Here is a 25,575-nt window from a genome sequence, read left to right as displayed (position 1 = left end):
CTTTCAATGACATTATTAAAGGTGCTTTTAAAGTTTTTTGTTTGTTTAGTACACTAACCAAGATTATAAAAACGTAAATGTAAGAGTTAAGAGAAATTTCTGTCTCACCTACAGAAGATGCATGAACACATACAGTTGGGGAGGGGTGGCTGACTCATTTTCTCAAACACAGAACAATGGGCAGGAATGACAGCATAAAAGGACAGCAGTTGTTAGAGACCCCTCCCACAGAATGTCACCACTCCATTGCTGCCCTTAGAAGATAAATGCAGAGACTGTTCACATGACTATGCGATACGTTTACTCACAGTGTTGAAGCTGTCCATTATCTTCCCTTCACATAATGTGTCCCTCACTACCATGTAAATCAATTTGCAGGATGAGGATTCTGTTCACTTTGCTGCAAATCTACTAGTTTATCTGACTGGTACACTAAGATCTATTTTATGTCAGGCTCCCACCTACGTAGTTACAGGTAAAAACTAAAGAAATCCAGGAATGTCCTGTGAGAGACAAGGCATGGTGTCATCATCCTAGCTCTTGGAGGATTTGCATTTTCTTATTCACTGCTGAATACCCAAAGAAAAAAGCAGAAGCTTTATTCTTTGAAAATTGAAACTTGGATTTCAGCCTTTCTTGGGATGTCTGGATTCCTCTGTGAGTTGATTTTTCTCTCAATTCCTAACCTTGGGTCTCTGTAAGGGAATGTCAGGGACCCTGTCCTTAGGTGAAGTTTTCAGTGATAACTGATGATACTCAGTTCATTTTGCAGGAGCTAAAAGAATTTGTTGCAGACTTAAAACTGCAAATACACCTTTTCAGGGCAATGGAATTAAAGGGTTCTTAGTATCTTACCCGTTTCTACTCAGGCACTTCTCTACTTGTTGCTAGTTCTTAAACTACCATCTTGAGGAAGAAGCTGGGTAGCAAGGAATAAGAAATGAGTGGTTTGTGGGGAACTGGAAGTATTTTCAAATTCACTAAGCCCCTTAGTTATTCAGTTACTCCCTCATTCAATTAATAAACATGAGGTCTCTTTTCTGTGATAAGCATAATTAATGTCTCTCTCATTTCCATTCCCACTTCTTCCTGGCTAAAAGAACAGTAGTTTCTATCCTTTGGGTGACAATGTTCCCAGCCCCAGTCCTGTTCCTTACTTTCTAAGCCCCTCTCTGAAGCTAGGAATGATTATGTGACTCTGTTCAGGCCAATGAGATGTGAAATGGCTTCTGGGAAAATGTTTCTTTCCTAATAAAGGGTGGGACAAATATGGCTGGCTTAGTCATTCATCTTGCCCTTTTCTTTCTTTGAATATAGACATGATGTCTAGAGAGGCAGCAGCACCCTTGTGACTATGAGACTATAAGCCAACCCACGTAGTAAAGATGGTAAAAGGGAATGGAAGGAGGTCTGAGGGTATATTCAGGTCCCTGGTGACATCACTGAACAGCTGAACTAATATTAAAAATAGCTTATTTCTTAATTTCTTTTTGTGAGAAACTAACAAACAAACCTATTTGCCATTGGTTTTCAATTTGGAAAATTTGGTCCCCAGGGGACATTTGGCAATATCTGGAGACATTTTTTTATTGTCATGACTTGGGGGTGGTGAGGAGGTTATTGGCATCTTAATAGGTAGGAGCCGGGGATGCTATTATACATCGTACATTCTACTAGGCATAGGCATAGTCTTTGACAACAAAGAATTACCCGGTCCAAAATGTCAGCAGTGTTGAGACCGAGAAACCCTAATTCAAGCACTAAATATGTTTGTTTGTTATTCACAGTCAAATGCATTCCTGACTGATACATTCCCTCATTTGGGAAACACTAAACATACACCATGGAACATACATTATACCACGAAGATGCTAGAAGTAAAAATATGAGTGAGGTCCACTCCAACCCCGTGGAAGTTTACAGTCTAGTGGGATAGACAGACATGTTTGGATAAAAATAAAAGTATATGTTCTAATACAGAGATATCAACATCCAGATGTGGGACCAAGGATGGGGCAACTGCCAGCTTTATGGAGCCTGGGCAGGCTTCCAAAGGAAGGTGACTGGGCCAGAGATTGAGAGGTGGGGAGGAGGTGACCAAGGAGAGACTTTCCACCAGAGAAAAGAGGAGGTGTAAAGGCCAACATTGTGCATGGGCCTGGAGGGTCCAAGGTTAGCCTGACAGCAGTCTAGGGTATGTGAGAGAGAACAGTGGGGGAAAAATGAGAATGGTTGGCTGGTGCTTATTATGGAAAGCCTTACCTACTGAGCTAAAGGCTTTGGATATTACTCTGTAGGCAATGAGGAGCAGGTACAGAATTTTATTCACAAGAATGACATGATTATCTTTATATTCTTAGAAACATAACTAGTGGCAGTGTAAGGAACGTCTAGCAAAGAGGTTGGAGTTGGAAAGACACATTTGGAGGCTAGGCAGAAATTCAGTTGAAAGACTACCATTAGTATTCTGAAAAATACAGCAAGGAGTAGTCAAAAGGAGAGAATAAATGTTTAGGATGTTCTGTGTCATATGTTCTTTTGTAATTCATCTCCTCAACAAAGGTACTTTATTCTTGTCATTTATTTTTCTCTTCACCGCTTTTATTTATTTATACTCTAAGGGAAAAGACACACAAAACTCCCCACTGAGGGCATCTCCAGATTTTCTTGGATTCTAGAGCAATCCTTTGAGACCCAGATATTCTTACCAGTGGAGGGTCTGGACTGAGTCTAGACATCTAGACATTTTTTAAGTTGACTTTGATTTTCGAGTCTTTCATATTTGGACTTTCACCCTTAACTTTGTACTCCTTCAGGGTTTTTCCAAAGTGATCCCTGGATGAAACCAAGAGGTGGATATACATGTCTCATTAGCCACTCACCTACAGGGCTTCTTAGTTTCTGGCCATGAATATACCCTCCTTGTTATCAAGAGATAATGTGTAATGAGGACCTACCTATACGGCAAGTTCCATACAAGGTGCTGAGAACACAGAGGAGACACATTCTTGCCTTTAGCATCACTGGGTTTAGAATCATTTGTTCCACATTCTTTGAGCACCTACTCTGTGCCAAGCATTCTATTAGAGATATGGAGAAGTACATGAAGGCAGAGGTGTATAAATGACTTTTTAGAGGACAGTTCTCACCAGGGCACTTTGATTCTTCACAAATGTTCAGAAGCTACAATTGTGTCCATAATCCTCGGCATTCACAAGGCTTCTCTGTAGCTGCTAGAGATTGTGCTACTACTTGGAAGGTAGTTGGGTAATTCATTCACAAAAAAGTCACACCAGAACCAATATAAAAGTCCTAATAAATATGGTTCCTTTTAAAGACCCCTCATTCCCAAACTCCTTGGGGCATTACATACTCTCTTTGCCACAAACATTTCAAGGACTCATTTTTAGAATCTATATCTGGACTTTCATTTAAAAGCCTTGAAGTTGGGGTACCTGGGTGGCTCAGTTGGTTAAATATCTGCCTTTGGCTCAGGTCATGATCCCAGGGTCCTGGGATCGAGTCCCGAGTCAGGCTCTCTGTTCAGCAGGGAGTCTACATCTCTCCCTCTGTGCTCTCCCTCTCCCCTACACTAGTGCATGCACCCTCTCTCAAATAATAAAATCTTAAAAAAATAAATAAAGGCCTCAAAGTTGGTAAATTCTTGTCATGTGCATGTGTTAATTTTCAGAAATAGCTAAGATTAATTCAGAGCCAAGTCGAATAGAAAAGGCAGTCAAACTGGGTGTTCCCAGAAGTCAAATAAAATAATTGTGTGCTTAGTTTTGAAGGAAGCTCCAAATAAAAAACACTTTGAATAACAGCATAGTTTGTTGGAAATAATGTATATTTGTTTCCACAGCTGCTGAGAGTATCACCCCCACCCTCAATGATTATGAAAAAACAGTATCTATTCCACTAAACCACACATTTAGACTCATGTAACTGTATACTCTTCTGCCACTGCCAGGGAATTCTACAAGTTTACAATACTTCAGTGATTTCATTTTAATTACAAAGGGAAAACATAGGAAGAGAAAATTGAGAAATAGTAAACTATTGAAAGGGAAGATCTTAAAGAAAATTTAAGGTGTTGTGTACATTAGAGAGATCTCAAATAATCCTGGAATTACAGTATACAAAATTCCACACAAAAGACAAGTCATCTTTCTAAGGTGGAAATTCCCTACATCATAGGTGCAAAACTGTGATGTCCTGGGTCAGGGGAGTAAATGTTATTCTGTATAACAGACATTGATTTAATGACTATTATGAATTGGGTCCTGGGAGATATAGTTCTCCCTCCTGTGAGCTTGACTGGGGGAAGTGGGCCTTTCTGGAAGACTCAAAAGCCAAGTAAGGCCAAGGAATCTGCATGTGATCCCTGAAAATCTTCACGATGTGGGCTCTGTGTATACCTGCCTTCTCACACAGACAAGGAAACATATTTTACAGAAATGTCAAGTAACTTGTGAAATACTACTTCCAAAAGTAGATTAGAACACTGATCTCATTACTAAATCACATTATTTACTGCAATAGTTTAATAAACGGTAAGACCTGGAATTGAATGTACAGTCCTATTTTACAGATAATTTGCAAGAACACATCCCAATACATGCTGTCCTATGTGTTTGCCTCAGTAGAGACTTTCTGCGGACCATGCTTCAGAGCCCAGTGACCATGATGCCAATGAATATTCAGTCATTTTCTGTGATATCCCTCAATACTATGACTTCAGGAGGCTTTAGCTACCTGCCCAGCATTGCCAGGTGACTTTTTCCATACCTATCTGAGAATAAATCCTTCCAACCCACCTGGCCCCATGGATGACAAGGTGTTGGGAATAACCTCTCTCCCTTCAAGGCTCCATGAATGGAAAATAGGAAGAGCACTTCCAAGTCATTTTGCCAAAAAATTCAAAGATGATGGGGTGAGGAAGTATTTTAGGTTTGGCCAAGTGGCACATCTGGGTGACTTGGGGAACTACTTCCCCATTCTGGAACCTGACAACATAATCCCCCAAACACTGTCTTTCAGGATTCAGTCCTGAATGCCAGAAAATACAAAAAGGTAAAGAGTAACATAAAGCAAGTCTTTATCTTTTATTTACCTCTACCCAATAAACCCTGAAGACTCTGTTCTCCGTCTTTGATTGTTCTCTCTGCATATTTCCGCTATGAGTTTACAAAACAGCACTCCTGAACAGGAAGATAAGAGGCGCACCTATTTGTTGAATAACATCAAGGAAGAAAACTGCTAACTCATCTATTTTGTTGTTAAATTGCCCAAAAGGATCAAAATACCAATTAACTTGCTGGCTCAGAAATCTTTGATACCTTCAGATTTACTGACATTTTGAATTTCTTGTTCATACTTGCCTAATGGCTTTCTGATTACGAACAAAGAAGTGCCAATCTGTTTAGCATTTGACCTGTTTTCTTAAATATTTTTATGTATTCCACACTTAGTGGCTAAAAATACTTGACTAGTCACATTCATGTGCTAAAATAGTCTTTTTTTTTTTCTTGTTCCACATCCAAATTTAAGAGGAAAAAGGAGCTCAAAGACACTTCTTTTCTAAAAGCCATTTCGTTATTTTTAATTTAAAAGCTCTCACTGCAAGGAAATTTCTTTGCCCTTTCTTCTCCATGGAATGTAGTGGCATTTGGAAGACTCGATGAAGCAAGATACCGTATTCGAATCCATTCTTCCTGGAGAAAAAGTTGGAAAAATGACTTTGGGCATAAGTTTTAGAAAGAAGGTAAAAGAAACTAAAATGGCTAATGGAGTGCAGATTTTATAATGGATTTTGATTTTCCTCTCTGGATGGCTTCAGATAGCAGTGCATCTCGCAGGTGGCTTCTTGTTACTATTGCCCCCAGTTCCTCACAGAAAGTTTTGTAAAAATTCTACCCGTAATTCACATGATACCACAACGCATCCCTATGGCCGCTATATAGAAAAGAACAGGTTTTCACTCCTAGATAAAGTCAATTTCTGGCTCTAAAAAACTCCAAAACAATTTATTTCAATAAACACTGATTGAATGCAATGGACCAAGGAGATTAAAAGTGTGGATGCTGAAGACTGCGTGGGTTCAAATTTCTGCTCTACCACTTACTAGCGTGGGACCTTGGGAAAGTTACTTACATTTCTTCTGTGCCTCAGTTTCCTCAATGGGAAAATAATAGGGCATAGCTTACAGGTTGTTCTATGGATCAAATGAGATTATACATCTAGGACACTCTAGGTGCTATGTAAATGTTAGCTATCCTATTATAACATGCCATTGTTTTAACCTGAGAGAGGATTGGGTGCCTGGGTGTATTCACATCCACTAGAATCTTGACCCACCTATGGAGGAACACTTTCATCATACCAAGTAAGTATCTGGAGGCTCTGAAATCTAAGGGTATATATAATATATAAATATTCATGGACGTTCTTATTTTTTAAAAGTGATCAGAAGGGTGCTTACTCTGTCCTCCAGACCACTGCAGTTTAGCTGCAGCACAATAAAAATGCAACATTTAAGGAAGTAAATGGTAGCTGGTAACTATCCAATTACATGTTAGGAGGCAAACAAGCAGGAGAAGCAGTCCCAGGGGACAGGGATAGCCACAGGACAGCTATATTTAACATGATGTATTTCCCAAGAGGCTGGTCTGACCTTTTCACAAACTCTTCAAAGAGGATGCGGTGGGAATACCCCTGCCTGCGGATGCTGACTGTCTCCAGGATCCCTGTGGAGCGGAGCTGGGCCAGCACACTCTCTCGGGAGAACTTCAGGGCCTCTCGGTCATCATTGGGTTTAATGCAGCGCACAAAGTGGGGCTGTCCGACCACCATTTTGGAGAGCAGATCCATCAGAGAATACTACCAGGGGAAAAAATACACATGAAATGAGGTTACCACAAACATAATGGATAATTACAACACAGGCCTACAGGGGCCTCTAGAGCAGTTTGTTGGCTCATAAACAACTCACAGACCTTTATAAGGCCGAAAAAGAAACCAGCAATAGGGGGTGATAATATAGGTTCTGATGAGTACTTACAGCTGCCTGTGGATTCAAAAGCATTCTTTAAACATCACCTAGTGCCAGGGTGCCTGGGTGGCTTAGCTGGTTGAGTATCTGACTCTTGATTTCAGCTCAGGTCATGACCTTGGGTTGTGGGATTGAGCCCTGCATTGGGTTCCCTCCACAGCCAGGCGTCTGCTTGAGATTCTCTCCCTCTGACCCTCCCTCCTGCTTGCATGTTCTTTCTCTTTCTTTCTCTCTCTCAAAATGAACAGATGAGGGACATTTAGGTGGCTCAGTTGGTTAAGCATCCAACTGTTGATTTCGCTTAGGTCATGAACTCAGGGTCATGGGATTGAGCCCTACAGCTGGCTCCTCACTCAGCAGGGAGTCTGCTTGAGATTCTCTCCCTTTCCCTCTCCCTCTGCCCCTCACCCCAGTTCACGCTCTCTATCTCTCTCTCTCAAATACATAAATCTTTAAAAAAAAGAAAGAAAGAAAGAAAGAAAGAAAACATATAGATGAATCTTTAAAAAATAAATAAATATCACCTAATGCCAAGCAATATCCCTATGAGACAGAGACTTAGCTGTCGAAGAACATGCTTAGGTTACCCTGTAACTCCATCGCCAGAACCAGCTTGTGTGGTATTCTAACGTAATACTCCATAAACTGTACCTGTAATTTAAAAGATCTAGCTTTTAGGAAAGGGGCCAGTTGCTTCTTCAGCCTAAGAACCACCAGGAAGTCTAAGCAAATCCTACTGATACCACCGGTAATGAAGCAGAAGAGAAACAAGAAACAGAGAGAAAAAGGGCAAAGAAAACAAGAAAGCTGGAGAAAAAGAGACTATCATGAAGATCAACTAACATCCATGGAGTGGCTGGCAGGGAGCTCTCACAGAGAGAGGGCATGCGGAAAAGAAGAGCACTGCCTGTGTGGGGACAGCCTCCGCTACTTCTCAGGGGCATCCACTCTTGGAGCATCTCTTGTGGACACACCTTCAGGGGCAATTACCAGCCACACAGGAAATCAGTCTCGTTATTTCATAATCACACCTCCTACTGATCCAAAATGATATTACCTAGCTTGCTGATATAATCCGTTTCTCTGAATTAACATGTGGAGTACACCAAACTGTCGTGGATATATTTCTGAAAAATCATAAGGCAAAGGTGACTTCTTTTGAGAGAGGGACTGTAGGATCTTGAAGATGATCTCACAGGATTGTTCAGAGCCTCCAAATTCCATGGGACGGACGGATGGACACACACACACTGTCCACCAAGACACTAGGAGGATACAGCCACTAAAGGGGACAGGACCAGGGTAGGTCTCAAGATAAGAAATAAATGGCAATTAGAAATGTCCAACCATGAAAGTGATGAAACAGGAGCTGAATATTCACCTGGTAGAGAAGCTGTAGCAAGAATCGCCACATGGATTGAGTGCTGGACTCAAAGGCCTCTGGGCCCAATTCATACTCTCTGAGCCCGATTTTAGTCTGCTTCTGAAGTACAGCTGACTAGGTCAGACTTCTTGGCTTTGGATCCTTCTTGAACCTCCTAGCTTTCCATGGAGCCTTCCACCCATGGTGCTGGCTCCAAGGTACTGTCCCTTCAGCCTGCCTCAGCAACCCCAGCTTATGACCACTTGACTGCCCATCTCCGCTGAGCCCCTTCCTATTGCAACTCCACCTTACAACCTGAGATCAGTAATTCCATCTTTGGCCTAATAGCATCTCCACCACAAGGCTGCCTGGACCTTAGCTTCCAGTGGTACATGATCTCTAAGGGGCTTCCAACCTTAGTGTTTTGTAATATGAAGATAAATTTGTGCGAAAGATACAATGTCTGCATCTTATCTTTCCTATATAATGTGCATTTAACAGAGCCCTTCTAGGCACAATGTTTTTACTCAAAGGAGTCATTTTACTAGATGAAATATCAAGAAATGGGGCAGCAGAGATGGGAAATAATTGGGTCTGGCAATGGGTCAATTTGATCTAGGAAAATAAAGTTAAAACTAAGGCAGATTCCCTCAGGATCTGAACTTAATAAGCCACCTTCTGGAATTTTATTAGCCACTTTGTCAGTAAATACGCTGGAAAAGCAGCTGGTTCCAGTAGCAGCTCAAATGCTCATAGAATCAGCGCACTGAATGGACAGGGCTATGTGTTAGTGACAGAGAGGGCCCCCTCTGGAGACACATGGGATTTCATCTGATCTTTCTGAAATCAGAGATTATACTTAGAGGTAGGTCCCCACTATAATTTTTCTCTCCCCACACTCCCAAATCTTTCTTAACTGACTCTTGTGCTTTGCTCTTATTTCAGTAATTCCACCATATCTGGCCTCTTACGGGAAGGGTTGGGAGTCCTTGGCAGAACAGAGATCAAAAAGACTCCATACCCGGAAGTAAGAAGCCATGGTCTGTCTCTTCATGTTGGTGGTTTCTTCTGGATGTCGTATCACCTCCAGAGTGTCCACCTAGAGCAGAGGTAGAAGGAAGTAGTTTAAGGATATAGACATTTTCTGGCTTTTCCAAAATCTGAAAAGTTTTTTGGTTAAATACCTGAGGGACCTTGATGTTTATAACACAATGGCGAATACTGTGGGAGATGTTTTAAGACATATAAAAGAAAAATAAAATTTGCACTGTTCTACTCACTTGAGACTAGACCACACTCTGCAAAGTACCACGTGATCTCGGTATAAAACTCATCACCATTATTTCTATATTTGCTGATGTTCTAATGGGCCCCTGTTAAATTCTCCAGTAATGTCACATGAGACTAAGCTATTTCTTAAAAGAAAACTGGGCAATGACCCATGAGGCTGGGTGATTATAAAGACATGGGCCCAAAGCCCAGGTTGGACCGCAGAGAATTAGATGAGCTCCAGTCACCTTCCTGCCACCCTCCCACCTCCCATAGTTCCCACGTGCTCACTGTAGACCAGAGCTTGAGATACACCTGTTCCCAATCATCTATCCCAACTAGCTAGGCTGACTGGAGGAAATTTATGAATGAAAAAATTATAGGAAACAGCCTGTTTTGTTATTGTACCTCAACAATAAAAATCCTGCTCCTGCACATACAAGCCCTTTTGTTTGCAACGTGCATGAGTGGCATTTTAGCACCAGCCTCTGCCGTGGCAGCCTCCCATCTGCTCGGAACAGGTGGCAAGGGGATGAAGCAGGAATGTTTGAACTGGAAGATGCTGCTGTCAGCAAGTGTGTTCTGCTTGGTGGACTGCTGGCCAGGCGGCCACCTCCCCATGGGGTGAGGATGTCTGCAGCCTCATTCAACAAAAGTGCAAAGTGGGTGCTAGAAGGGTTGAGAGCATGAGGGTGGGGGCAAATAATGAGGCCTGCCTCAAGGGGTATTAAGGAGACTGTGCAAAATGGAAGGAAACTCTTCAATTGGCTTAAAGAAAACAGGCTTATTTAAGAAAGGGAATTAATGGGGAGCTAAGTTTTCAATAACTAGAAAAGCAACCTAACTAGTGAGCAGGAATATGAGGCTCTCTCTGCGTGAAGTGATGTCAGGGGGCAATGCACCTTCCTTTCCTAGGCTGCATGTTGGATGCATTCCCAAAGCCATCAGTTCATTTGCATGCAGCTGAAGCTATGGTACAACCGCCCGTAGGTTTGACTTTTTAAATTTTTTTTAATGAGAAAGGAAGAAATGAAATCTTGGTGTTGAGCAGGAAGGCTGTTCTAATATAGAGAAGGGAAAAACAGACACCACCACCCACCCCACCTGCACAGACTGTATTGCATTCTCTCCACTGGCATCTGTCAGGACCCACTGAAGGTCCTCTTCGCCCATCCCATCCCTGTTTGGAGGATGGAGCTCAGAGTTGGTGAGGTTTGGGGCCAGCAAATCAGGACTGAAGTAAAGAAGATTTTGGCTAGGATCTGCCTTCTGCCAGAGAGTAAATTCTAAGTTTTCTTGAACTTTTCTTCTCTTTATTTTCTCCCCCCAACCTGACCTTCTCACACACACACACACACACACACACACACACACACACACACTAAACTTGGGAATTTCTCCACTGCCTCCTTTTATTCAGAGATCCTCCCTGAAGAACTCTGTCTTACTTTGAACCCTCCTTTTCCTCCCTCATTTCCCTCCCTTTTTATTCAAACTAGTCAGTGAACCAGTGAGCCAGCCCTTAAGGCTCTAGGGCACAGTAAAAGGGCAGCTTAAAAATTCATCCATATTTATCTGTTAGTAGGATTTACCTATTAGCTTCCCTCAGAACATACAATGGGCCCTTGGTATTTGAGAATTTAATAGTTTAGTGATCAGAAAACCCTTGATGGATATTGTGCTGAGACATAGTTTAAAAGGTACAATAAGTACTGTTTTCAATATCAATACCTGTCCTCTGCAGCAAACTCAAAAAATAAAGAATACAACACTAATTTGCACGCCAAAAGTTATAAGGCTGGTGGGCTCCCCTATCTAACCACCCAGCAAGACCAAGTTCTGTCCTTCTACTCACATACAGAGTAACTCTTGGGAAGTAGATAAAAACCTATTTGGTATTACATACAGCCTAGAAGTGCTAATGCTTGTCTACAGTTTATTACCTACATATTTAGTACTGCATCTCAAAGAATAAATAACATGCTAATGAGGTATTTTCTAATTTAAGAATTTGGAAAGATCTTCTGTTGGACAAAGACTTCTTGTATAGTCACAAGGTTCTGAACATGAAGTAGATCAGAAAGAGGGAATTTTGGACAAAGGACATAGCAGAAGTTGAGTCTCTTGGTCCTTCAAACTAGGAGACGAGGCACAAACCTCACCTCTGTCTGCACCAGGTCTATCAGGAACTCTAAGGAACTCCAAAAAATCCAAACCAAAACAGAAGGGAAGGTTGTTGTCTAAAAGTTTGTCATCCTGAGCTAATTTAGTTAAAAGTAGCTTCATTTAATTAAAAAAAAATCTTTCAGAAAGAATCCAGAAGGTAGATTTCATTAGGGATATCATTTAGCATATAGTTCTTCCCAAATATGGGGAATTCACAAGAAACAAACAATCTTCCCCAGAGGATCTTATAAGCTTTTACCTTAGATAGGGGGTAAAGACACTAGAAAAGCTTTCCTGGGCTTAGAGGATATATGCTACAGAACACAGATTTTTGGAACTGGACATACCTGGTTCAAATCCTGGCTCCTCCACTTACTACCTGTGTGAACTTGGACTTGTTATTCAACTTCTAAAAACCTCTGTTTTCCTTATTAGGAAAACTGGTTTGTAAAAGCTATTGCTTTGTACACATGCAAGAAGTATATTTGTTTCTCTTCCATTATTACCATTCTTGACTTAGTTTTAGTTTAGTGATGAATGTCAAAGATGCAGAGTTTTCTTCAATGGCAGATGGCAAGTACTAGCACCCATGCAACACAGCAAAGAGATCTTTTTACTTACTGGCAGAGAAAATATTTCCAATGAAATCAATTTCAAAATGATCAGCAGAACCAATATTCTGGATCAAACCACCATCTGTCTAACCCAGTATCCTTTCTCTTCCAGTGCCAATTTATGTAACGATATAAGTCAACTGGAGCTGAGCAAGCCTCCTTTCTGCCCACACAAATGTCCTGCCCAATTCCTTGTGAGAGGCACTGGTTAGTGTTCAAAGTAGTCCTGAGTAAGCTTTACAAACTGTAATACAGACTCCAAGTCCACGGGAAATGAGCAAACTTCAGTATATGTATGGCCTCCACACATGGAGTTTTAGATGGTTATCAAAACATGAGTAATAAAACAGCTATTGCTCCAAAGTAAAAATCACTGTAGTAACCACTTTGCCTATATTATGCCAGTAAGGTCTCAAAATGACCCTATGAGGTAAGAACTATTATTATTCCTATTGTACATATAAGGAGGTTAAGGCTCAGAGATTGTAGGGAAATTTTCCAGCCGTGCAGCTAGTAATTGGCCTTGCCTACATCTGACCCAGTTCTGATTCCAAAACCTTACTTCTTAAACATTATATACTGCTTTTCTATGTGATTTGATATAACATGGGTCTGAAAGCATGATATTATTAAAAAGACTTGCCTCATCTGTCAACTAAATTTACTCTAGGATAAAGACATAGATTCCAAGAAGTCTCATAAACCATCTAGATTTCACCAATAAGCGAAAAACTGAAAAGATTTTTTTCCTGGTCTCAGGAAGTACCCACTATTTGCATTCTAAAACCTCAGAAATGCTTATATTCACCTTCTTGACAACATCTTTGTCAAGAATTTTTACTGCTGTCAAGTGATCCATCCACCCCTTAAGGAAAAAAGCCCCACAGCGTCACTCCTCTCAAAGCCTCCTCAGCCCTGAAGGGAAAAGCAAGACTGGCATCGACGACATCCATGTGTCATAGTGTGGTGGTGCTGAATGTGCTGGAGGCCAGCTTCCTAAAAGACCACCTGTGTTATTTGACCTTGGATAAGACAGAGAAAAATTCTAGAGTTTTTTTATTGCTATTGTGACACTTATTTTCTGGTGCCTTAACTAGCACTTTCGACTCATCCATATTCCAAATGAAAACAAATCATGAGTCATTTTCATCTCACTGATATACATTATTATTATTATAATGATGTAAATATATGCCACATACTAGAGGGCACACTTGTCACATAGGCAAGCCTGAACAACAGGAGGCAGTGTAGAGAGAGGTAACACTGTGCTGGTATTCTGGGAATACCAGTAGGGGAACAGGGTCCTGGCAGAATCCAAAAGCCACAAAATTAAGTTGAGGGAAGGATGGTAATGTGAGCTGACAGAGAATATTACATGGGAGTCTTTAGTCTTCTTGTGTCACAATCTCCTTCAGAATCTAGTGGGAGCCAATGACTCCAAAAAACAAATAATTAATCCTCATTCTTTGTGGATTCTGTATTTGTGAATGTGCCTACTTTCTAAAATTTATTTTTAACCCCCAAATCAGTGCCTGCAACACTTTCATGATCATTCATAGATATACAGAGTGGTGAAAACTTCGATCACCTGATGTATGTGTTTCCAGCTCAGGTTGAACAAGGTGACGCTCTGCCTTCCCATTTTAGCTTTCACGCTATAACCAAGTGTCCTTTTCCATGTTTACTGAAGTGCCATGTGTTTTGCATTTTTGTACTTTTGGCCAGTGATTTCACGGCTTAAAATAGCCCCCAAGCATAGTGCTGGAGTGCTGTCTAGTGTTCCTAAGTGCAAGAAGGCTATTAAATACCTCTTGGAGAACATACGTGCATTAGATAAGCTTCATTCAGACATGAGTTATAGTGCTGCTGGCCTTGAATTCAATGACACAAACACTGTAATTAAAATACTATTTTAGGGACTCCTGGGTAGCTCAATTGATTAAACATCCAACTCTTGGTTTTGGCTCAGGTCATGACCTCAGGACCCTGCATCAGGCTCCATGCTCAGCAGGGAATCTGCTTGAGATTTTCTCCCTCTCCCTCTGCCCCAACCCCACTCGCATTTGCTATTCCTCTAGTTCTCTCTCTCTCAAATAAATAAATAAATAAATAAATAAATAAATAAATAAATCTTTAAAAAAATATTATTTTATACAAAGAAATACTGCATATAATTATTTCTGAGAAATATATATTAAATATTGTGCCTTTAAATAGAAACACAAATAAAACAAGAATATGTACTAATTAGTTGACAACAATGTTGTGAGCAGAGGCTTTCAGGAACCTAACTACATATTTCCCCTAGGAGCAATGCTTCTGTATTTGCTGATTCAGTGTTCACAGCAACTTTATAGAACATAATTTCACGAAGAATAAGAATCAACTGTATTTACAAAATTTTACATGTAATAATATCAAGAGGCTCTTATAACCAATGAAACGCTGATGTAAATCTCTCCTAGGGGCCCATATAACCCATGTTATGTAGTCCTAATATCTTGCTACAAACTGAAGAGTAGAGTAATACATGTGATTATAATAGCAACATGGGTATAAAAATTATTGTTAACAAAAATGATCTCAGTCCTTATTACATGTAGGTAAGTTTTTCATTCTCTAAGAAAGTTAAATATAGGTATTTATGTTTGTATCAATTTTGAGAATATTCAACAGTATTCTGTGTGGCTGAATTTATTATTCTTTATTAAATAATTTAATATTCAATGTAAATAAAAATATATGAAAATTCAGAGATGTGATCTATTTATTTTATTACTCCATCACCTTTTAGATAATTGGGTTTTGGTGTTAGTATACAGAATGAACATTAACCAGCCAAACCTGGAGGTCCTTGCTAAATATTAGCTGAAAGGATGTAACAGTTAAAAATATTTTACAGTGGGATATTTATTAACCCATCTAACATTCCCTTTGCACAGATAAGTACACCCCTCATTTTTCAGACGGCAAAGCAGAATGACAGGAAATGGTTTGGTTTCTTTCCTCCCTGCTGACTCCATTTGGTCCCTGTTATCCTCCTCTGTAGGTTGGTGATAGCCTCAAGGAAAAGTGTTCTATCTCTTCCTAGATAGGCTTTACTTTCAAGTGTCATTGTTCTGTATCTTAAGTGGTCTAAGAATCACATGAAAGGGTCCAGAATATGCCACGGTGCCATAGGTATTGAGTTGAATACATTTGAGAATCTACAGTTGCAAGAAGAGGCTTTTTTTTTTTTTAATTCATTTTCCTTTATTTTTAAAAAGTTTTAAATTTTTTAAAATTTTTAAAATTTTATTTATTTAAAAAAATTTTTTATTATGTTATGTTAGTAACCGTACAGTACATCATTTGTTTTTGATGTAGTGTTTCATGATTAGAAGAGGCGTTTTTTGAACTGCCCTTATCTGGCTAAAAACAGGGCCTCTCAAAATCATCCAACTGTTGTAAATTTCCTCCCTGGCAGTTTCACAACCTGCCATGGAAGATTGACTCCTATCAACAGAGATGAGAAATGAGCACTGGGATAAGAAATTGCCTAACAGACACTGTCACAAAACTACCATACCTCCCTTCTATTCTCCTAAGGGATCATTTGTTTTTCCCCAAAGTCAAGTGCCCCTTCCTGCCCCATTCATCCCTTTTAAGATGGTATATAAGCCTTAAATTCTAACTATCCCTTTGGGTTACTTTTTTGAGTGAGTTCCTGTAAGTATATAACTAAAATTTGTGTGTGTGTGTGTGTGTGTGTGTGTGTGTGTGTGTGTGTTTTCTTCTGTTAATCTTTCAGGTTGAGTTTAGTTCAGTCCCCCAAATTTAAGAGGGGAGAGGGAAAGTTTCTTCTGTAACACAGGATTGTAAGGATTCCATGATGTTGTTTCAAATTTCCTAATCCCTGATGTTCTAAATGCCTTCCATTTCTTTACCTGACTTCCCCAGCAGTGGGCCAGATAAAGTTGCCTACTCTAGGATTATCTCCAAGGCAGGAGCACCCCACGGTTCACACTATTTTGAGTATAAACCTGTTACTCACCTTGGTTCTCCCAGCACTGAAATGCGGAGGCAAAGATCTTGAGGCTGCTGTTATCCTGGCTCTTGTCTGGGCCAAGTTACCTGAACAAAAAAGACAAAAAATTAAAGTGAAGGAAAAGTTAAGGAATAGTATTTAAATAATTTTTTCCTTTATGTGCTTGTATTTTTATTAATTTTTCCAAATGATCTGCTCGGAATATGAAAAATTTGGAAGAATTTGAATTTGTGACTTTAATGATATAAATTATAAACAAATTATAATAATTTAAAAATAATTTATAATATAAATTGAATTTATCTTAGCTTCATAAGCAAAAAACAAATAATAAAAAACTCTCCAATTCACTCAACAAACTAGGAATAGAAGGAAATTGCCACAACATAAAAAGGACATATATGAAAAGCTCACAGCTAACATACTCAACAGTGAAAGAGCAAAAGCTTTTCCTCTAAGATCAGGAACAGGGCAAGGATGCTCACTCTCACCACTTTTATTCAATTAGCATTCCTAGCTCAAGCAATTAGGCAAAAAAAAGAAATAAAAGACATCCAAATTGTAAAGAAAGAAGTAAAACGATCTCTATTCATAGGTGGCATGATCTTATATATAGAAAACCCTAAAGATCCTGCCAAAAAACCTGTTAGAACTAATAAATCAATTCAGCAAAGTTGTAAGATATAAAATCAGCATCAAAAAATCAATTGCATTTCTATGCACTAACAATGAAAATTTGAGAAAGAAATTAAGAAAATCCTATTTACAACAGCATCAAAAAGAATAAAATACTTAGAAATAAACTTAACCAAGGAGGAAAGACTTGTACTCTGAAAACTACAAAACATTCCTGGAAGAATTTAAAGAAGACACACAAATAAATGGAAAGACATCTTATTCTTGGGGAGGAAAATAATCTTTTTCCTCTACTCATTGTAGGTTCATTTCCTGGGGCCCTGAAAATTACATCGACAGAAGACAGGTTAACAAGAGAAAAACAGAGGTTTATTAATACATGCATCATGCATACACACAGGAGTACTTGGTGATAAATAATTCAAGGGGTAGTTAGAACTGGGCTCACATAGCATCTTAACAAAAGAACAATACATTTCTAGGTAAGTGACAAGAGATCTTTGATTTTCTAGGGGCAGCAAATTACGGGAAGGTAAATATATGAGGAAGCTAATGGAAGGTAAGGGCTAGTTAGTAAAGTTTTGTTATACAGATCCCTCTGGTGCTGTCTCTGGGCTGATGAGGATCTAGAGTTGTCTCTGGTAATTAACTTCTGTCCTTCCTGGTAGAGAGGGCTGGGGGGATACTTGTACAAATTTATGTCTTGATTTATGTAAACAGGGGGAGGGGAGAAAGCTTTTCTTATATCTGCTTCTTCTCAATTACCTTCAGCTCAAAATAATCTTTATGCCAAAGTGGCATATTTTAGGGTAGCATATTCTGCTACCCTTTACTGTGTTTGTGGATTGAAAGATCTAATATTGTTAAAATGTCCACGATACCCAAAAAGATCTATAGATTCAATGTAGTCCCCATCAAAAGCCTAATGATATTTTCACAGAAATATAAAAAACAACCCTAAAATTCATCAGGAACCACAAGGGATCCAAAGCTCCAAACAATCTTGAGAAGGAAAAGAAAAGCTGAAAGCTTCACACTTCCTGATTTCAAAATATATTATAAAGCAACAGTAATCAAAACAGTATGGTGACATAATGACAACATAGAGACCAACGGAACAGAATAGAGAGCCCAGAAATAAATCTATGCATATAAGGTCAAATAATCTGTAAGATGGGTATCAAGATTATACAATGGGGAAAGGATAGTCTCTTCAACAAATTGTGTTTGGAAAACTCGATATCCACATACAAAAAAAAAATGAAACTGGACCCCTATCTTACACAAAATTCAATTCCTATTGGATTAAAGACTTAAATGACCTGAAACTATAAAACTCCTAGAAAAAAACATAGGGGGAAAGCTTCATAACATTGATCTTAGCAATGATTTCTCGGATAGGATATCAAAAGCACAGTCAATAAAAGCAAAAATAGACAAGCAGGTTTACATCAAATCAAAAGCTTCTGCACAAGAAAGGAAACAATCAACAGAGGGAAAAGGCAACCTACAGAATGGGAGAAAATATTTGCAGACCATATAAGGGGTTAATTTCCAAGATCTATAAGGAACTCCTACAACTCAACAATAAATAACAATAATAAAATAACAGGGGTGCCTGGGTGGCACAGCGGTTAAGCGTCTGCCTTCGGCTCAGGGCATGATCCCGGCGTTACGGGATTGAGCCCCTCATCAGGCTCCTCCACTGTGAGCCTGCTTCTTCCTCTCCCACTCCCCCGCTTGTGTTCCCTCTCTTGCTGGCTGTCTCTATCTCTGTCAAATGAATAAATAAAATCTTTTAAAATAAATAAATAAATAAATAAATAAAATAACATAACCCAATTTAAAAATGGGCAAAGGAGGGGTGCCTGGGTGGCTCAGTTGGTTAAGCATCTGACTTCTGCTTTCAGCTCAGGTCATGATCTCAGGGTTGTGGGATCAAGCCCCACGTTGGGCTCCACGCTCAGTGAGAGTCTGCTTGGGATTCTCTCTCTCTCTCTGCCCCTCCCCCCCATGTGTGCACATGCATGCTCTCTCCAAAATAAATAAATAAATCTTTTTAAAAAATATAAAAAATTAAAAAAATAAAAATAGGCAAAGGACTTGAATAGGCATTTCTCCAAAGAGGAGATAAAAATGGCCAACAGCTATATAAAAGATGCTCAACATCACTAAGAACCAGGGAAGTGCATATCAAAGCCATAGCAAGATATCACTTTATACTGTTAGGATGGTCATTATATAAAACAACAACAATAACAACAGAAAATAACAAGTATTGGCAAGGATATGGAGAAACCAGAACCTTGGTGTACTTACTGCTGGTGGGAATATAAAGTGGTGCAGCCAATATGGAAAACAGTGTGGAGCTTCTTGAAAAAATTAAAAATAGAATACCATGTGATCCAACAATCCCACTTCTGGGTATTTATCCAAAACAATTGGAAACAGAATCATGAAGAGGTATTTGCCTCCCATGTTCACTACAGCATTATTCACAACAGCGAATGTTGATTGCCAAGGGCTGCAAGGAGGGAAATGGGGAGTTGCTGTTCAACTTGGTATAGAGTTTAAGTAATGCAAGATGAAAAAGTTCTAGAGATCTGCTCTACAACAATGTGCATATAGTGAACGATATTGTACTGTGTACTTAAAAATATGTTAGGAGGGTAGGTTTCATATTATGTGTTTTTACCACAATAAAAAAAAAAAGTCTCCAACTAGGGTACTGTTAGTCTTTGAAAGAAATGAATAAGCAAGAAAAAAGATGCTGGGAGTTTTCCCAAAGAGAAATTGGGCAATAGAGAACCCCACTGTGAAGGTTTAAGACACAGACACTGATTAGCAGATCTGGCAGTATGGGCCCCTCAGCACAGAGGGAGAAAGCCCGCCCCGCCATGCAGTGAACCAGATGACATAGAGAGCATGGGCAACAACTATTGAGTCCTGGGGACTGATGGGTTTTTGTGTTTGCCTGGGGTGGGAACAAGTTAGCCAATATCACAGAGTCCCAGTTTCCTTGTCTATAACATGAAGACAGTATTATCTCATTCTGAGAGTTGTTATGGACATTCAATGAGGGTAATTTGAGATAAGCACTGTCAACACGGGGCCTTTTCAAGGTAAGTGATCACTTCATGTTAGCCAGCATTGATTATTATTAATAATATTAATAACATTATTATTATTTGCTGTGAATAGTCCGTCCACACAAGTCTCAAAGCAGAGAGTAGAAGGCAAGAGAATACCAAGGAACCTCACTGATTTGCTACTATAAACACTGGTCAGTCAAAAAACTAATGAAAGATGAGAAAAAATGATAAGGCAACCCCCATTTTGAACATCCAAGTCTTGGCCACTCTCATTCCCAATGCTTTTTACCTCTGAAGGAGCCGAGTGGCCTGTTCGGACGCTCTTCTCCCCTGCCCACCCACCCACACTTAATCTCCTCTCCCATCCCTCGCCTCCCAAACTAAGTGCTAGAAGATCTGTTTGCTTTTTTACCTACGAAGTCATTTGATTCTGTAGCAAAATAAAAAGTTGTCAATGAAAGGAAATGCTGCAATTTGTGCATATGCAAGACACTCAAGATTTCAAAGTTTTTAGCAAGTCTAGCACAAAGATGTCCAAATGTTTTCTCTGGCGATATCTTCAGAGGCTAAACTGTGATTAATAGCCCAGAAAGAACCCTTTGAAGCAGGATTGGTGACATCAAAGTCATAATACAGGGGTGGCAGGAGCTTTATAATGAGTGGGAAGCATTTTAACACATTTCAAAGGATTTACAGCATGAATAAACAATAGACCTCAGCAGATGTACTGCACACACCTTTCAGAAACATAACCTATAAGAAGTTTCCATTTTAATTTAAATGTAAATAGTGTTCACATTTGTTTCAAAGCATCCTCCCAGCTTCACCCCCAGACAGCCTCTTTGGCTGAGGATGCCTCACTGCCCAGAGCAGTGCTTCCCGAAACTGTGACTACCAAAGGTGTGCTGGGAAGAGAAAATGGAAGTTAGAGGAATCTAATGGAATTTATATCCTATGTGGGAACTGGGTAAAGAAAGAATCTGAAATGGAGCTTACAATCCCACACAATGTCTCTGTTTCCAACTTAAAGAGACAAGTGGTCTGAAGACAGAGCTGGAACTTTTAAACGATGGCAATTTCCTGCCTGCTTCAGAGGAGTTCATCTCTTGGCAAGTACCCAGGACCCATGATTTCATCTTCAAGTTGCTTCTTAAGAATTGTCCAAAATGATGGCTGCTGTTTAAATAATCATGCACAGAATTCGGCTTCCCTCTGCTGCCCTCTCTGGGTTTACAGAACTTGTTGCAGGGCTCCCGTGGTGACTGCTAGTAGGCATTTGTTTAGAAAATTTTCCTGTTTTAATTTTCCTTAACACCAGGAATAGGCTCAGAAGTTAATAAATTACTGCGAAGCAATGCTGAAACGTAAAAGTCTTATGTCAAATTGTTACTAAGAAAGAAGCTGCAAATAAAAATATCGAATGTTTCAGTTCATCTATTACCAGAGTGAGTTATTTGAGTAGACCTGAGAACTGAAACCACTGATCCAACAGTCAGTCTGGATACCGTGAACCTAAACCACACCATACTGTCTACAGGGAAACGACCTTGTACCACCCTATCTCCATGAGCAAGAATTTCTTTTTCCAGGCAATGGTTTGATTGTTCATTATAGGAACTCCCTGAAGACTTAATACCATCAACTCTTCAATGGAAAATATCAACAGCGATTTACCCCTTAGGATTCTATGAATCCCTGGCTTAAAAATCTTCACCGTGCTTTTTCCACCAATCATAGACTTTTGTTTTGTGATCCTTACCCAACCCTAATCAAGACCCCTCAATTTGAAAGACCCACCTTAAAAAAACTTTTATCTCAATAAATTTTGACCCTGCTTTTCCTCCTCCAGGACACTGTCAAAGCTTTGAGAGGTAGTGGTCTCCCTTACTGTGTAAGTAATGAACTCCACTTTGTCTCATCAACAGGTTGTGTGGGTGATGTTTACAAAGTCAGTGTGGGACAGACCCAGGCTGGCGTGATCCCTGCCATGCCTGTAGTGTTCTAATTTCAGTCATAACACCGTAGGCTCATAAAAATGTAAGGAGTCAAATCCAGTAGTTGCATAAAACATACCATAGTATTTTGTATGTAAAAAAGTTTGTTTTTATATACCTATCTATCCTAAATGTAAGGATTTGTTTTAGATTTGATACACTCAGGTAACTTAAAACAGCTACAAAAAAATATTGAAACAGTTGTAGGAGGCCAAAAGAAAAAGGGTGTTGTTAGATTTTGTTCTGCAAGTTTTTAACTTTCTCCCCTGGCATTCTTCTATGGCTTTGAGTGTGAATATCAATAAATGGTCAGGGGCAGGTGGGAGAGTTCCCAGTCCACTTAATCTCTCAAGAAAAGAACAGTGATAATATATTGAATGGGCTGTAGTTCTGTGGAGGGAAGGCAACAAGAGTAAATAAAACACCAGCCTGTCCTCCCAGCTCTTTCATAGAAGAAAGATGCACACATAACAAATTCACTCTCTTTTCTGAGTGCACAAACTTTAACATGCACGTGGGTAATTCAAAGCCCAAAAGAAACCCCTGTCTCATTCCTGTATCGACTTTTAATCGGCAGTTGTCTGGCATCTTAGGAAGTTCTGCATAATTAACACCTTTGGACTATCGGCTTAGAAGGAAGCCAAACCAATGTTTTTGCTGCTTTTTTCCCCTTTTTTCATTTAGAATGTGAACCACAGCTTTAAAGATTGGTGACCCAGCAATTTCAAAATTGTAGAGCTGAGGAAAAATAGTAACTCCTTCTTTACTCCTTAAAGCTTTAAAACTCATAAACAAGATGTCATCCCACCAACCAACTGGATCATCAGAACTCAAGGAGGTAACAAGGCTTCTCTTTCCTAACTTGGTCCTAGTAACTCCTTGGCTCCTAGTAACTCCTAACTTGGCTCCTAGTAACTCCTTCTTTACTCCCTTAAGCTTTAAAACTCATAGACAGGATGTCATCCCACCAACCACCGGATCATCAGACTTCAAGGAGGTAACAAGGCTTCTCTTTCCTAACGTGGTCAACAGTGGAACAGAGGCTGTTTTCTGCATTTTATTGCCACATTGGCAGAAGCTGCCACTTTAGTCTATCCTCATGACAAAAATCTCCCCATTGGTAGAGAAATTAGTATTTCCTGCTTTCCCCATATTTTCTGGTGCAGTTTGCTTGTAAATGACATGACATGTGTTCACAAAAGTACTGGAGCCTAGACTGTAGATATCTATCAGAGAACACCTGATTCATTCATTCAATAGAAATGAAATTCACATACACATACCTGCCAGAACCCACTCATCACTGACATGTGAGATTTGCTTATTCCAGCCTCAGAGCAACATCCCTATGCAGCTAAGCAGGTTTTCATCCAACCAGTGCTGGTCCTGGACAAACCGTAATTTAGGCACAGGATGTATTCCAGTTTCACACACTCCTTTTCACACCCCTATTTCCACTTCTGAAGGTACACATGGCTTTAATCCTGTATGTCCTCCCTACTCCAGCAGCCAGTTCCCCTATTTCCTTGTTCCACTCCTGAACGTGACCAGGCAGTACAGACCTCCTCCATCAAACCTCCCCTGTGTTCCAAATCTTCAGATTGCTATTCTCTGACAACTAATCCAGATCTCATGTGTTCATGGATAGAGAAATATATTATTTCACTCAGGTGAGATGTTTGCAGGGTATGGAAAGCCTTCTAGGAACACAACATCTACAGAATGATTCTGTTGATGGAAATGCTGGTTACCTATAGACCATCCAGTGTCTGGGTAAGAGGACAGTCTGGAAGTAGAGGTGCTTTCAGTTAATGGTGCTCAAGTTATTCATGCTTTGAAATAAGACATTAAGGGACCTTCGTGTTCTTCCAAGATGAACAGAACACAGGTCTTCATCTCAAGGACAGTACAGCCCAGAGAAGCTGCTGGGGGAAGGGAAAAGACGGACGTATAAACAATCCATTGCAATTTGAAGTGGAAAGTGCTATAATAAACTGAATAAAGGGATATGAGAGGACAGAAGACTAAGTTTTCTTGAGAGAATGAGAAAAAAACTGAAGAGTAGGCAATTAATGAGCTAGATCTTGAAGGATTAACAGGAGTTTGACAGGAAAGGGAAAGGATTCTACCTGGAAGATATAGAATGCTTAGTGAGAAGAGAGATATTTAAAAATTCCAGAGACTGGAGTGCCTGTCTGGCTCAGTCAGAAGAGCATGTGGCTCTTGATTGTGGGGTCGTGAGTTCAAGCCCTATGTGGGGTGTAGAGATTACTGAAATAAGAAACTATACATAAATAATTAATTAAAAGTCCAGAGACTTCCAGAGACCCTATACACCAAATTCCAAGAGGCTTCTTATTTTTATATTAGACGTATAATAATAGCAAAAAACATTTATTTTTTTACCCTTTTAACCATAAACACAAGTTACTTGCCCATCCTACCAATGAAAATACTAACTATGAAGGCAATTTCTGGGGGAAGAAAACATGGAAAAGGAAAGCTTGGCTAAGGCATCATAAGTCACTGGAAGAAAAAAAAAAAAAAGTCACTGAGACCATAGACAAAATCTTCGCTATTTTGCTTTTCCAGTGGCCTTCAGGTACAGTCCTCAACCACTTGGCCAAAGTTGGATGGTTTGCCCTCAGTTTGTTTCCCAGAGTCCATAGTCTCTTATGGTTCATTCCCCCTTCTTTTTACCCCCCCTTTCTTCTTCCCTTTCTTCTCCTACTGATCTTCCTACGTCTTATGTTCCATAAATGAGTGAAACCATATGATAATTATCTTTCTCTGCCTGACTTATTTCGCTTAGCATTATCTCCTCCAGTCCCGTCCATGTTGCTGCAAATGTTGTGAAATCGTTCTTTTTGATGGCTGAGTGTGTAATATTCCATTGTATATATGGACCACATCTTCTTAATCCAGTCTTCTGTTGAAGGGCATCTCGGCACCTTCCACAATTTGGCTACTGTGGTCAATGCTGCTATGAACATTGGGGTGCATATGGCCCTTCTCTTCACAAACTGAGGGCTTTAGAGGGGAGGGGGGTGGGGGATCGGGATAGGCCGGTGATGGGTATTAAGGAGGGCACATATTGCATGGTGCACTGGGTGTTATATGCAAGTAATGCATCATTGAACTTTACATCGAAAACTAGGGATGTACTGTATGGTGACTAACATAACATAATAAAAAATTATTATTAAAAAGAAAAAAACTTCAAGCTCTGAGCCTGGCTCCCTGGTCAGTGGGGAGTCTACTCCTCTCTCTCTCTCTTGCACGCACTCCCTCCCTCCCTCTCTCTCCCCCCCCATCCTTCTTCCCCTCCTCCTACTCATGCTCTCCAAAATAAATAAATCT

The 25,575-nt window shown here is 39.8% G+C and overlaps 1 protein-coding gene across 2 annotated transcripts in view; it reads right to left on the bottom strand.

The window, feature by feature from the left end:
- The window catches only part of MYO3B (myosin IIIB), a 367,772-nt gene that overhangs the window by 148,482 nt on the left and 193,715 nt on the right, over positions 1-25,575 (bottom strand). For both annotated transcript variants that reach the window (XM_044380159.3, XM_057318508.1), the window contains exons 22-24: positions 16,500-16,579; positions 9,436-9,513; positions 6,674-6,879 (exon numbers count right to left, since the gene is read on the bottom strand). In XM_044380159.3, the coding sequence (XP_044236094.3) occupies positions 6,674-6,879; positions 9,436-9,513; positions 16,500-16,579 (364 nt within the window). The remainder of the gene's footprint in view (positions 1-6,673; positions 6,880-9,435; positions 9,514-16,499; positions 16,580-25,575) is intronic.

This window comes from Ursus arctos, unplaced genomic scaffold, assembly GCF_023065955.2.
Source record: "Ursus arctos isolate Adak ecotype North America unplaced genomic scaffold, UrsArc2.0 scaffold_1, whole genome shotgun sequence".
In the NCBI taxonomy this organism is placed as follows: Eukaryota; Metazoa; Chordata; class Mammalia; order Carnivora; family Ursidae; genus Ursus; species Ursus arctos.
Note: the sequence above shows the minus strand (reverse complement) of the source record. Positions and strands in the feature narration are given on the sequence as shown.